Source organism: Leptonotus elevatus, chromosome 2 (genome assembly GCF_054856555.1).
Source record: "Leptonotus elevatus isolate MCC_2025b chromosome 2, RoL_Lele_1.0, whole genome shotgun sequence".
Classification (NCBI taxonomy): Eukaryota; Metazoa; Chordata; class Actinopteri; order Syngnathiformes; family Syngnathidae; genus Leptonotus; species Leptonotus elevatus.
The window spans coordinates 37035508-37049620 of NC_141240.1; the positions used below are offsets into that span (position 1 = coordinate 37035508).

A 14113-nucleotide genomic window follows, 5' to 3' on the forward strand; every position below is an offset into this window, starting at 1 on the left:
TCCGTTCGTGTTGGTTGCATGCATACATACACCGCACACACCTTAGAATAGAATTAATTCGTTTTTATTTGCTCCAATCGGCAGTGGCAATTCAACAGCTGTATAAAAGAACCTGCTTTTACAAAGATCATAATCTTGTGTTAATACTGTCACATCACTGTCAGAGGGACATTATTAATTTAACAATTGACCATTTTGGGGGCATTTATTGTACATAGCCTGTAATGTAGAACCCACTAATGCTGTTTCTGATATTTTCTGTGGGGAACTGAACAAAAGTAGAGAAATATACTTCTCAGTATGATGCAATGCCGTTGTACTCCACTATTAAACGTATTGTCAAAGCAAAGCCTTAATTACAATAGCCATCAATGGATTGTATTAGACAGTGGAGGTGAACCTAATGTTATATAGCCGGTGAGCTTCATAGCATGTTCTCCTTCCACATGATATAAAAACCCCGACGTAAATTCAAAATTTGCAGAAAAACACTGCTGAGATTACATAACATCCTATAATAAATGCATTCTATACAACAATAAGTAATTAATTGGTTATGTTGCCAAAAACTTGACAAATGACTGCTGTATATACCGACTTAAATAGTCAAGACAAGTAGTGTAAAAGTCCCCTCTGTTTGTCAATAGATACTCCATCTCAACAAACATTCCTTGAATTAAACTATGTTCGCTGATTCTCTGATGTCTAGCATGCTGCTTGTGGTGAGCCAGAATCGCGAATGAATGAAGTGTACAGCTTTGAATGGGCAGGCTCCTCTCATGTGATGCCAATGAGGAAACATCTACGCAGAGCAACGCACACATTTGATTCGCTGAATGCTGTGAATGGTGAACATTAATACTTAACATTCATGTCACACACACGCTGCTCTTTCATTCATTCCTCGGCTCCAACTCGGCACCGTGCCACTTGGGCTCGTATTAAAAAAGCCATCAGCAAACCTGCGATGATGTGAATTTGACTTTAGCAAAACAAGAGCGATGGATATATATATATATATATATATATATATATATATATATATATATATATATATATATATATATATATAGGCACAATCAGACAGACATAGTCTACGATTAAACAAACCATTTAGCTCACGAGCGACTGATAAACAATTAAATACATTCAAATTGATATATGTACCACATAGAATAGAATGTCTTTACACAAATCATCATTATATAGAGCAGCAATAGATGCAACAAGCACATTCAGCCCCACACACACACACACACACACACGCACGCATACAGTACATGTCTCTTATTGTCAAACTGCTAAAATACATTCAAAATGGCTGAGTTAAAAAATAAATGTCTATCCTCTGAGTACAATAATATCTGCCTTCTAAATGTTCTCAATTTCAATGAATTGAAAATGAGATTCAGATACTCATCTACACAATTAGATGATTGTAATATACAGTGATGCCCTCTACGAAGATGATTTAAATCGGAGTTTATACACAGTGCTTAATTGTCACTATAGCCACTTGATACAGAAACACATTCTGACACAATAGACACTAGGTAGTGATGCGCCTTAAATATTATCTGCAAGGTTGCTTTTCTTATACCTGGCAAGAGAATAACACCACAATATCAAGAAGCATTACTCCATGAAACAGGAGTAGGATCAATAACAAATACAGCATCATGCCCAGTGTATGATTATCTGACAGCCAGGATAGCTATTATATGCTGAGTCATAGAATAAAGATCTGTTCCCCTACAGCAGTGGTTCTTAACCCTGTTGGAGGTACTGAAACCAACAGTTTCCTACGCACATGGCACCAAACCCTTCTTTATTGAAAAATAAAAATCATCATTTTTATTTTTTTTTTGGGTTTAGTTTTACTGCAAAAACTAAATTCTGGCTCTCTTCTCCTTGAATTCAGGTGTTGCGTTCTTGTATTTCTCATCTCCATGAAGCTCAAGTTTAGTTAGCTTTAGCTTTAGTTTTGCTAGATGGATAGTTGTGCTGGACTAGAATTGCTCAACTTGGCATTTCAAATGGAAGTTAGGATGCCGACTCCCAAATATTTATAAATCACTTTAAAACGATCACCGCTGTTTTCGTAAGACGGAACCCAGGGGCAGCAGATACAATGAAAACAGCAGAGGCCCCAGAAATGGGACCCTGTGGAACACCATATGCTCCGTTATACATGTGAATACATATTGCACATATTCATCTGACCACTTTCTTTTTTTGCTCGACATTGGGGATTACTATAATTAAAATTAAAAAAACACGGCGTAGCATCACAACAGTCGCAAGTCGACTAATGAGCGCAACAAATTCCCTGCAGCACAGATAGGCCAAGCAATGTCACCTGCAGCCGATGATGGCCAAGCGGGGCGTATCATCACAAATCGTATGAGTCGGGTGTGTGTCTTGATCTCCGCCGAACTCCCGAGACTGACTCACAGAACCCCTGGAGTTCGATCGTACCCAGGTTATGAACCACTGCCCGACAGTATGTGGTTTGATTGTCTAAAAACTAAAACTCAAAGAGAGGCACCAAATAAAGAAAATATAAACTGGTAAACAAATAAAGAGGTTTCTCTATATAAATATAATCTATAGTGACTTTGATGCACACTGATAGAAAACAACAATCCTGGAACAAATATGTAGTCTTTGAAATCCCGCCTCCCTGCTTTCCAACATTTGCCACAAGGCAGGAGAGGTCAAATAAATCTCAGGTCGGTATTAGTTTATAAAAGCGCTTTAAAAGAGAAGGCACGAGTTAATTCGCAGCACACCGGATGAAGTTGCAGGTTAGCAACTGGGTTATTTGCTCAACTTGTTCGACCCAGCCTCGTTCCAGAAAGCCCAAAGTGGCATCCGAGCCTGTCACGAGCTGAGGAAATGACTCAACCAGCAAATCCTGCAAGCATTCCCACAAAAGAAGAAAAGCCATTCAGTGCTACAGGTGAGACGCATGCACGTTTGTTTTCTCCTCTGTCATTTCATGAGCCGCCTTTGTCCGAGGAGCTTCAGATCTTGTCACAGTGACATTTACGACCACGGATCCTTTGCTCTCTGGCCTCTTGGTCTCCTGATTACCCGTGGCTGAGTTTTTGGGGGCGCTAGGTGGATGCACAGGGGTCGCCGCCTTCCCCTGAGGGTGACGGGGCTCTTCTCCGATGTTGACGGTGAGGTTAGTGTAGAGAGGTTCCTGTTCTTTGGAGAGGAGTTCGTAAGTCAGAGAGTTGAGGCCGTCGGAGCGCCAGTTGAGTCTGGTTCTTTTCAGGAGGTCAAATCTAGAAAAGCAGTTTGATATAGAAATGCAATTTTGGCCATGTTAAATAAATGCAAGGGTTCAAATATGATGAGTCGATATCACTATTAGGTACCTTTGAGACTTCACAAAAAAAGTTTTGATGTTCCATTAAACTTCATATTCATTGCATTAACTGTTAGAAATGCACATTGGTCAAGTTCCCATATGTTAAAAAAAAAAAAGAAATAAGAAAAAAAACTACGACAAGTAAACGAATACTATAATATATGAGCTTACTGACAGGCTGGACATTTTGGGCTAATTTTAGCATTTTATGAGCACATGTTGGACCATCACTTTGCAACAAGATTCAGTTAGTAAGCCAACTGTGTACTGTTTAACAAATACAATTTGAATTTCTCAAGTTTTATTTTTATTTTTTTAAAGCAATGGATATTTCACTATGACAGAGTAGACTTTTTAAGCTTGACAAAATCGTAATAGCACTAAAAACATAAAAAAAAATAATAATAATAATTTTTTACCCGCCAATGACAGGTGGGACAGCATTTTCAGAGACACGTGCAAAATGTTCAATATGATTCTAAAAATCGAATAGAAAGTACATAATCAACTGACTCACACACTGCAGCTTGTGCCAACATCATGAAAATCCAATAAAAATGGCATGAAATAAAAATAAATACATTATGAGCGACTCTCACTGTACTGGTATGTGTGTAAATGTTTGGTCACTTCTAATAAGATCTCTAAATTGCATTATCCTGCTACATTTTCAGCTGAGTGATTGCGACGAGGACGCCAAAAGCACTTTTATGATAATACAGATTCGATGACTGCAGCCGTACGTACCTGTGTGGGTTTTGTTCATTCCCTCGGTCTCCTCTATGCTTGATCATTTTGTAATGACCAACGGCCACTGGGGGGCGCACAATCTTCATGCCAGACAGACGCACTCTGGACAATCAAGAAAAACGGCAGAACATCAATACTCATGGAAAACCAGTCAACAAGATTCAGAAATAAAACATTGACTGCTATAACTATTGTCGGTAGCACTACTGCTAAGCGCCGTTTACTCTTCTGACATCTTCTATTTCTATTTCAGATGGGAACCCAACATTAGCTCCTAGATTTAGAGTACATCCTGTTAATAATGAGTTGTTTTTCCTTTCCGTCATTGCCAATTTGATATCTCAAGTGGGGATCTGTTGAGTTCTTTTCCAGTGCGGTCAGGAAGCTACTCAATATGAAGTGTCGAAAAAGTAAACTCGTGTCAAATGTGCACAAAAGGAGGCAGTATTATTATTGCAGCTTGCGTCATATTAAAATGTTTACAAGCTCTTGGTAGTCCCACATGAATTGTTGATAGCTGCAGTTTTGGAACATGGCAGATTTGGTCTCCGGCTGCCTTCATATTCTGCCACCTGTTATCTGTTTATATCTTAGTTGATTTATAGCTGTTGTTCACTCTTAGTGCTCGTGCTGTTTCGTAGGACTGAAAAGCTTGGTAAGGAGTAGGACAGTTGGTTTCCAGGTGTTGCAACAAATTAGATGAAAGGGGGGGGGAACATTTTAGGACAACACATGTCAACCAGTTTGTTACTAATCACCAGTCCAGCTCAGTCAAGGTGGCATAGACAGAGTGTCAAAATATCTGTTAATTAAAGTTCCCTATTGACACTTGTCAGTTTTCCTCGTGGAACAACTGTTTTATCAAGTGCCTAATAAACATGTCATCATTTGCCAGCTGACTCTTGGCTGCACTCGCCTGGTGAACCACTGCATTAAATGTGTCTCCAAGCAGGAAGTCGTGGCAGGGAAGCGGCAAAGGGAGAAAGAAGCCGAACCCACCCGGCTTTTCCATGCAAACATACTCACTGAGACACACAGCAAAGCCACAGCAGTGGGAGGTGATGTGAAGATGAGCGTTGACGTTAGGCTCATGAAAAAATGAAAAGTGGAACATAAAGATACATGCTGGAGTGAAAGCATAAAACAGAAGGCTGCGATGAGTGGCAAAAGCCAAAGATGATCACTATGAGTCGACCACATTTTACCTTGCCGCAATATCATCATCCTCCCCTCCCCAGCCCCAATACTGGTTGGGGAAGCCGTTCATCTTCATGTACTGGTCTGGAGTCACTGCAGAAACTCCACCAAAATACTGTGGGTACGGGAGCCTGGGAGGGTCACACAGCAAACAGACATTTTGATTAGAACACCTCAGCGGGAAATCAAATCGGGTTCATTTAAGCTTATTTATTGTAACTAGTAGACATTTTATGGATTCTTAGGGATGACCTCAACAGTCACTTGTATGACAAGTATATTCTTGTAGGTTTAGGGCAAACGGGCTTGTCACTGCTCAGAGATACATCTGTAAATACTAATATTTTCAGCTGTGTATACAAAATAAAAAAATAAAAATAAAATAAATAAATAAATAACACAAGCGATACCTTGGAGTCCATTAACTTGTCATATGGCAAGGCTGGGAAAATCATTTTCCAAAGGGACCACCTGAGAAACTGTAACGGTTGTTGAGCGCCACTCCAACACGCTAACCTCAACTATGTTCAATATCAATTTCATGTATTCACACGAAGCATTAAATGGTGTCTCATTTTGATAAGATGTTACTTGTATAGTTATGGAATATCAAGAAAAAACAATTACAAGCAGTCATTAAAATTACATAGTTCAGGTGAACGGTATGGGATTTTTTCTAATAGGTCTTTGGTGAGCTAACGAATACACACACACACACTCGCACGCACGTACACAAAAAAAAAAAAAGAGCAATGATGATGACATTACCGAATGAACAATATTGAGCTCTTAAAAAACAAAAACAAAAAACAATTACATAGATACTCATATAAGCGTTAGTTGTTTTGTTTTTTTGCAATATTCACAAAACAATGTCTAAAATGTGACAATTTTTTTCTCTAACTTTAAAGTGTGCTGATATTTTCAGCTCAAGCCACCAACTCATGAGCCATTCATAAACAGCACTCCCAAATGAATCAATCAAAAGTCACTAGTCTCATTTAGAAAAAAGAAAGAAAAGAAAGAAAAAATGGGGTCACTAAATTTTGATAAAATGTTGCTGAGTTGGAAAAAGGTTTATTATGGTTTTGGAATTTTCATTGTAGTTTTTATTTCTTTTTGAGTTTTATTTTTTAAATGTAGTTAGTTTTAATTAGTTTTCAGGGTGGTTCTGTTAGTTTTTATTAGTTTTTATTTTTTAATTATTTTTTTTTGTATTGTTTTGTTTTAGTTTAGTTGAGTTAGTTTCAGTATTAGTTTTCGTTTTTTATATGTATTAATTGTGTGCAATATTTAATAAAGCCCATGATGAAAAAAAGCAACATTTCTTTCCTAGCGTTGCATTTCGGCTGAGTTAAAAGAAAAAGCAGGCGAGCCAAGCCATTGGAGCCAAAAGTCAAGCAGGTAAATTTGTCGCCGTGGAGCAACGTCATCTGAAGGTGCTTTTCTATTGGCTGCTGCTAGATGACATCCTTTCTGTGTGACACATGCGTCTTTATTCCGGTTAATATTGAAATAAATATACTTAAAATCACATTTAAAATAATTCCCAAAGGTATTAAATTAATTACCAAAGACTAAAACGAAGGGCATTTTCGCTATAATTATAGTTTTAGTTCGTTTTGTAAACATAAAATGTAGTTTCAGTTATTTATATCTTTTTTAACGCATTTTAATTTTATTAACGAAATTGTTTTTCAATTATAGTTTTAGTTTTTTTTGTTAGTTTTTGTGAACTACAAGAACTTTGGTTGAAAACACTGTACAAGTCTCTTGCATATACTTATACTATCTACATGTGTGCACAGAAAAAAAGCTCTTATTTTGATTTTGTAAAAACCAAAAAGAAACCGTGGACTGTATTTTGCCCGCACCTGCCATTTGGATGCATTTGTGGGGATTGTAACAAAAGGGGGGCAAAATAAAGTACCCGATGAGTCCTTTACGGATACAACTCAAAAATAATTTCCTGCAAATCGTCATGGTGGACATCTACCTATATTTGAACTTGTCCATGGCCACAGACAGGTGGGTGGGAAACTGCTTGTGGCAAGTGTAGGTATTGTGGTCGTTCTCAGGCAGCAGGTCGACATCATGGAGGAAGATGCAGCTCCAGTCCTCATCTCGGAGAGCTTCCCGCACGCCAACGTTCAGCAGCTTGGCTCTGTTGAAGGTTCCGTTCCCCCACTGCAAGACATAAACACACACACACGCGCAAACATGGGAGAACCGAAAGGTGTAAGCAACACCAATGCAGTCTGTCAACCCACCAGATTGGCATGTGTTTGTAAATACGGGAGGAGCAGACAGAGATGTGCCCGTATGCATAAGCACGTGGCACGGTACTGTGTGAAACCAAGTACCGTTCAGTGTGTTCTGCGCGGGACAATACATTTTTATGGACTGTGTTTTTCAGCAGAGGATTTGAAGGATGACATTTTGAAGAAGCACCAACAATACACCACAACAATAAGGCCGTGATTCTCCTGTGTTTGTATCTGTAACTTCTGCCGGACATACGACAGATGCGTGACTCGAAAAAGGAACAGCGACAAGACGTTAAGGACTGCTCAGCTTCTTTTTTTTTTATAGCCAAACATTTATAAACGTGCTTACAATAGCTTATCGCCTTATTGTGCCTCGGCTGCGGGAGTCAGTGCAATAATGATGTCTTCACCTCCAATTACGAGTAAAAAAACTTGCTTTTTTCCTGACATACATAATAGATCATTTCGAGAGAGAGAAAACAACCGTTTTTTTCGCACAAAGACGTAAAGAAAACCAATCAAACCATGGCATGTGTTTGTATCCATTGCTTCACAATCGTGTTTATGTAAGCTTCATGTTATAAGTATAAAACCAAATGTGATGGGATTTTAATTTAAATGATTGTATGATTATATAAGTAACACCCATTTTAATAAACATGACAACATTTAAATGGATGCTGCAAAAAAAGATGGTGCATTTCTATCACTGAAGCTGCATCGTCAAATTCCGATGTGCATACAGTACAAAATAACATTCCATTAACTCATTCACTGCCAGCCATTTCACTGAAGCAACCCTCTTTCCTCCCGGTTGTTTTACTGGATTTTGACTGATTTTGCAAGGCCCACAGAATATTTTGTTCTGTTGCTATAAAAACATGGAACCTACCCAAAGAAAGATTAGCGTCTCTAATTTCATCAGGAAAAAAAGTATATTTGTATCGGTTTCCATTTTGCAGCAATTAGCATTAGAATACAGCTAAGTTTCATTAATATTCACATTCCTAGTGAAAACACTGACAAAAAGAGCTTGTTCAACATGGCCCTGGCTGCTCTACTGCCACCTGCTGGCCGTTTTTTTTAACTGCCATTGTTTGAAGCCACCTCTACATGTCAGAAGCTGCATCAAAGCCTTCTGCATCCTCTTGCATTGTTTTTGGGAGTGAAGGACAACGTATATTTATATTTAATTTAACACTGTTCATTTAACAATATGCACCAATAAATCATTCTCCTGACCTGCTGCACGATGTAGATGCTGTAGTGGATTTGTTGCCTCTGCAGGAAAGGATGGAGGTGGTAGAGGAGAGCACGAAGGTGCGTCTGCCGGTTCCGGTACGGTACCACGATGGCAGTGTGGTGCCGAGGTTCACAGTCTGGTGGGCGGTAACGTCCGCCTGGCAGCACCAATGGGTTCTTTGTTCTGATCTCCTCCAAAGTCAGAGGTGAGGAAAGATGGACGGACACGGGCCCCACTGCAGAGAAAGGAACATTCATCCCTTACTATTATGTCCAATCAGACTACAGTGGTGCCTTGAGATATAAGTTAAATTTGCTCCTTGACCACATTTATAACTCAAATTACGTATCACAAATGTTTTCGTTTTAATTGCGCTGGTGTTTGTGCTTTGGCCAGTATAAGACAACTCTATATATATATGCTAATTTTAAGCTAATTGTTTGCCTATGGAGTTTCCCCATTGTTAGCATTTAGGTTGCGGAGGCTAAGTGGTTGCTTTAAATTCCCAATGTGTAATTCTCTTTACGTTTAGTTTGACGGTAATTTTCATCTTAGATGGCGATAAACAGCTAAAAGCTTTTTTTTGATGAAATGCTCCCTTTTTGCCAAACTGCCGCTTGTTGTCAAGTGAGCAGAGGAACCATTTTAAGTTTCATATATTTGCCTCCTCACCCAGCAGAGGGGACACAATCTGGCAGCTTTCCAGCGGTGGTCCCGTCGCAGGAGGTCCGGTGCCAGCGTTCCGAGGTGGGGGAGGCGGCGCTCTCAGATGACTAAGGTTGGTGTAGACGTCGTGGGGTCGCGAGTAGTCGAACTCTTGCTCTGTGGTGTGTACCAGGACGGATACCAAACCTCTGAAGCCCCCCAGGGAGAAGTAGAGGACAAAGGCGAACTGGAAGCCCACCAGCAAGGCCAGCGTGCACGGGGAGTCCAGAGAGCGCCCGCAGCATGCCATAATCAAGTATGCTGATTGTACAAACTGAAACAGGATGGGGGCAGTTATGGATTAGGTTGGGGGGGGGGGGGTTCACAAGGAGAGGAAGAGGAGGGGATGGAGGGACAGCAGAAGTTCAGGCGCGAACGAGGAGGGCCACCATCAGGGACAGATGGTAGTCGTGGTGAAGCTCAGTGTGGACTGCCATCACCTCCCAATCTCACTAAGATAACACAAGAAAGAAAACAGTGGATTTTATTCTCCAACTTGTTGTGAAATTCTGTATCGAGGTGGGGTCGATCTCAAAAGATATAAAACCTCATTATTGGTTTTCAATGGAAGAATTGGTCATGTCACACCCAATAATGTAATCATTTCCTGCAAATGTAATAATTTTTCACCAATAATGTAAAAAAAAAAACATCCTGACTGCTATTGTAATAACCTTTTTCCAATTATGTAATACCATATAAATTATATAATATCCCAGAATTCTTTGCAGCAAAGCAGTTCTAATGAAATGGGTGGAGCTCTGCCGAACTGATCAAACACTAAATAAATCAACTCCAACACTGACCTCCATTTAAATCAGACAGTGTAAAATATACACTTTGGGGGTTTAAATCAAAATTTAACACCACAATTTGAACACTCCAATTTTAGCTGTGAATGTATATGTCAGTCTTAGATTCTCAAAACACAAAATGGAGAGAAAAAAGGGGAGGAAGAGAGTGCTACCATAGATCAAAAAGCGTATTAGGTTTTGTCGTGGTGGTAGGGAAAAAACCTATACTCACAGCAGGTGTTTTTCAAACTCGGTCGGCAAAAAAAAGACCTTTGGATTGAAAATGTACATATGTCCGAGCACATTTAATTTATTATAAAAAAACTGTTTTTTTTCATTTTTTATTATTATTTAATATCATCTACATTTTTTACTATGAACTACAATTGAGGACATCTACAGTATCAAGTGATGGTTGGTCACATCACATATTTTCAACTTAAATCCAAGTTATGAAGCCATCGAGAAAAAAACAAGATAGCTAAGCCACACAACAAAAATTATAATAAAAAAATATATTTGTTGGGAATTTTTATTTTATTTTATTCAGGTCATGCCACGTGATTTCCAAATATGACCACTGATGCCAGTTGGTAAAAGGGTAACTTTTAAACATAGTTGTGAGACAGTAAAGCTGCTAGCTGCTCTTATAGGTTCTGCTTAAAATAAATGTCAACATATAAGGTCCCAAATTGGGGTTTTTTCTTTTTGTCCGCACCACTTGATAATTCATAACATGGGCGGTTAAGTGCAAATGTTAACATTTTCATGAAATAATTACATATGGAGGGTGCTACAATCATTTTGTCTCAGCTCTCTTACCATGTCTATGCAAAAGACACATCGAGTCTGCTGCAAACTTAACCTAAACCTTAGCAATGGCATGCAACCTGAAAATAAATGTCATGTCCCAATTCAGCGAGGTGGCATTTCCGTGCGGCTGTGGAGCAAGTGGCGACGCATGACGCCTGCAGATCAAATGACTCGAACGTCACAGCTCTCTATCTAGCAAGAGCAAGCTTCGTATAACGCCTGCATTCACCATACTCGGTTAAATGTTTTCATTCACAAAGCAGCTGTGCAATGGAGCTATGAGAAGAACGATAACAAATGTGTGCAGTATAGCATCCAGATGATTAGCCTTTCCAACACCGTTGCAGGGAAGAATGTGTGTGAATTGTCTCGTTGGTCGCAAGCCAGCTCTCAATTCTGCCGTGTTTACAAGCTCTGCCGCTCGTGCCGACTCACCAGCTAGCCCATCGCTGCTGCGACATTTCCAATCCCAGCCCGAGGCTTGCGCCGACGATCCACAGGCCGCGGCCAGCCTCCCGCAAGCGGCGATGGACCAAAAGATCCAGTTTGCTCGCAGATGCTGCTCGCCCGCTCCTCCTCCTCCTCCTCCTCCTCAGTCCTCCCCTCCTAATCGCTCGTACTGGGGGCGAAATGGGCCGACTGCAGGCGAGTTCACACGCAAGATCATGGCCGGATTGGCCGCATGTCATGCGTGTCCGCGCGACTGACAACACGAGCGAGTGCGCGAGCGCGTCGGCTGCATCATCGCCTAGTCACCGAGCGCCTTTTTTCAAACCCACCAAAACATCATAGTCAAACTATACTAATATAGATGTATGCCCTGTAGAACCCTGTCTATTAGTCTAGTCAGTGGTTCTTAACCTTGTTGGAGCGACTGAACCCCTCTAGTTTCCTATATGTGTCAGGGGGGGGGGGGGGGGGGGGTCAAGTTTGGTGGAGGACCCAAACGCAGGGCAAGGAGGCAGAGGTGATGGACGAAAAATTAATTATTCAAAACAAAAGCGAACTCCAAATGGCAACAATGAAAACAAAACGTGGGGGTGGACAAAAAACTGGCAGCATGACGTGAGGAAAATGACAATGAATCGATGCAGACAGAGGGGAGACAGGAGATGAAATACACACACTAACGACACAACAAGACACACCTGGGGCAAGACAAGTGGCCGAGGGCACTGATTGGTTGACACGAGGAAGGGCAGGATTACACACAAGGAAAAACAGAACCCAAACATGACAATATGCGCATTCACCGAACCCTTCTTTAATGAAAAATAAAATATGATTATTCTCGCGGCATTTGTGAATTCACAAACTCCCGAGAATTGTTTAGGTTAATGTGGAGGACTCCCTTGATTGAATCACAACTATCAGTCTGGCTATTGCCAGGTTAATCGATATAGGCTTTACTGGTTTGGAGTTTGGCTCTCTTCATCTCCATACAGGTAAAAGAGGTGTTCCTTTAGTTTTACTATATAGTGCTGGACTAGAATAGCTCAACTTGGCATTGCAAATCATAGTCAGGATGTTGTCTCCCATTACTCAACTAAACCCTACAGCCTATTTATAGAGCTCTTTAAAACAACCACCACTGTTTTCTCAAGACGGAAGCCAGGGGCAGCAGATACGATGAAAACAGCAGAGGCCCCAAAATTGAACTTTGTGGAACACGATATGTTCTTTTATTCATGTGAATTCATATTCCACATTTTTGTCCGACCACTTCCTTTTATTTGCTCAACATAGTTGAAGGGATTACAATAATAAAGATATCACGATGTACCATCACAACAGTCATAAGCCGACTATTGAGTGCACCAAATTCCCTGCAGCACAGATATGCCAAGCAAGTCGGGTGTGTTTCTTGACCTCTGCCGAACCCCTGTGGTTTGATCGAACCCATGTTAAGATCCACTGTGTTAGTCTCTTGTATTCATGGCAAAAGGTTAAATGTACCTTCTGCCACGAGAAGAGCATTTAATTGTTCTGTGTGTCATTATAAGTCAGAAAGTGACTGACGGTCACTCTGTGTTGGTTGGGTTATCTTTGAGTAATGCACAATGACTAACCTGCTAGCGAACGTCCCTCAGCTCTATAGCACGCGATCCATTTCACCGTGAAAAGAACATGTCTGTGCCATAATTAATCAGTCCCTCAATAAGTTCCTAATAAGCTGTTGAAATGTAAATTTTTGCCAGTGTTCCACTTTACATATTCAAACGACACAAGTAGAGAAGGAGGCTTATGCAAGCTACTTACTCTTTGCTTTTAATCACTTTGCCTGGGTCAAACGATATTAGGGTTTGTGGTGCAACCAGTTTTTGCCATGCACCCAGAATGACATGTGCCATCATGGCAAAAGGCTCTATTGATAGATGAACGAAAATACATTGTTAGTAGTAAATAAATAATAATTTTCTATGATTATTCCATCCCACAATGGTAAAAAAAAACACTATTCTATTCTGTGTTAGTCAAGCAAAATACCAAAAGAAACAAAACACCACCCATGTGCACAATTACTCTAGATTGCGCTTGCACTGGAATTGCACTGGGCATTAAAATAGGGCCGCATCTGTTGAATTGTCCAAAGCAGGTCAGCGTGAATTCTTTTTTTCCATATACTTGCCTATGGGCAGCAGCTTTACCCTGTCATGCATTGACGCATCATTTGTTGTTTAACAATAGAGTGAAGAAAAATGTGCAGTATAGAGCTCATTTAAAATGGATGAATTTGTATAACATTGATGAGTAGATAGTAGGGTGGTACAATTACATGATCGGAATTTGGGGCTGATTGTGGACTTTTCAGCTGATTGCTATGTGATTAAAAAAAATTTTTTAATATATATATATATATATATATATATATATATATATATATATATATATATATATATATATATATATATATATATTCATTTTTTTCATTTTCCTAACTTGTAAATGTCACCAACAGAGCTGT

The 14113-nt window shown here is 39.9% G+C and overlaps 1 protein-coding gene across 2 annotated transcripts; it reads right to left on the reverse strand.

Moving 5' to 3' along the window:
- Positions 1-48: 48 nt before the first annotated feature.
- Positions 49-11843, reverse strand: b4galt3 (UDP-Gal:betaGlcNAc beta 1,4- galactosyltransferase, polypeptide 3). 2 transcript variants are annotated; one of them, XM_086069426.1, is made up of 7 exons: positions 11584-11843; positions 9509-9815; positions 8836-9071; positions 7323-7513; positions 5335-5457; positions 4127-4231; positions 49-3293 (listed from the first exon to the last, which is right to left on the reverse strand). In XM_086069426.1, the coding sequence occupies exons 2-7, from the start codon at positions 9789-9791 to the stop codon at positions 2957-2959; spliced, it is 1275 nt and encodes a 424-aa protein (XP_085925552.1). In that variant the 5' UTR covers positions 9792-9815; positions 11584-11843; the 3' UTR covers positions 49-2956. The 2 variants fall into 2 exon arrangements, with proteins under 2 accessions (XP_085925552.1, XP_085925551.1); XM_086069425.1 differs by having other exon boundaries at positions 9509-9993.
- Positions 11844-14113: the final 2270 nt, after the last annotated feature.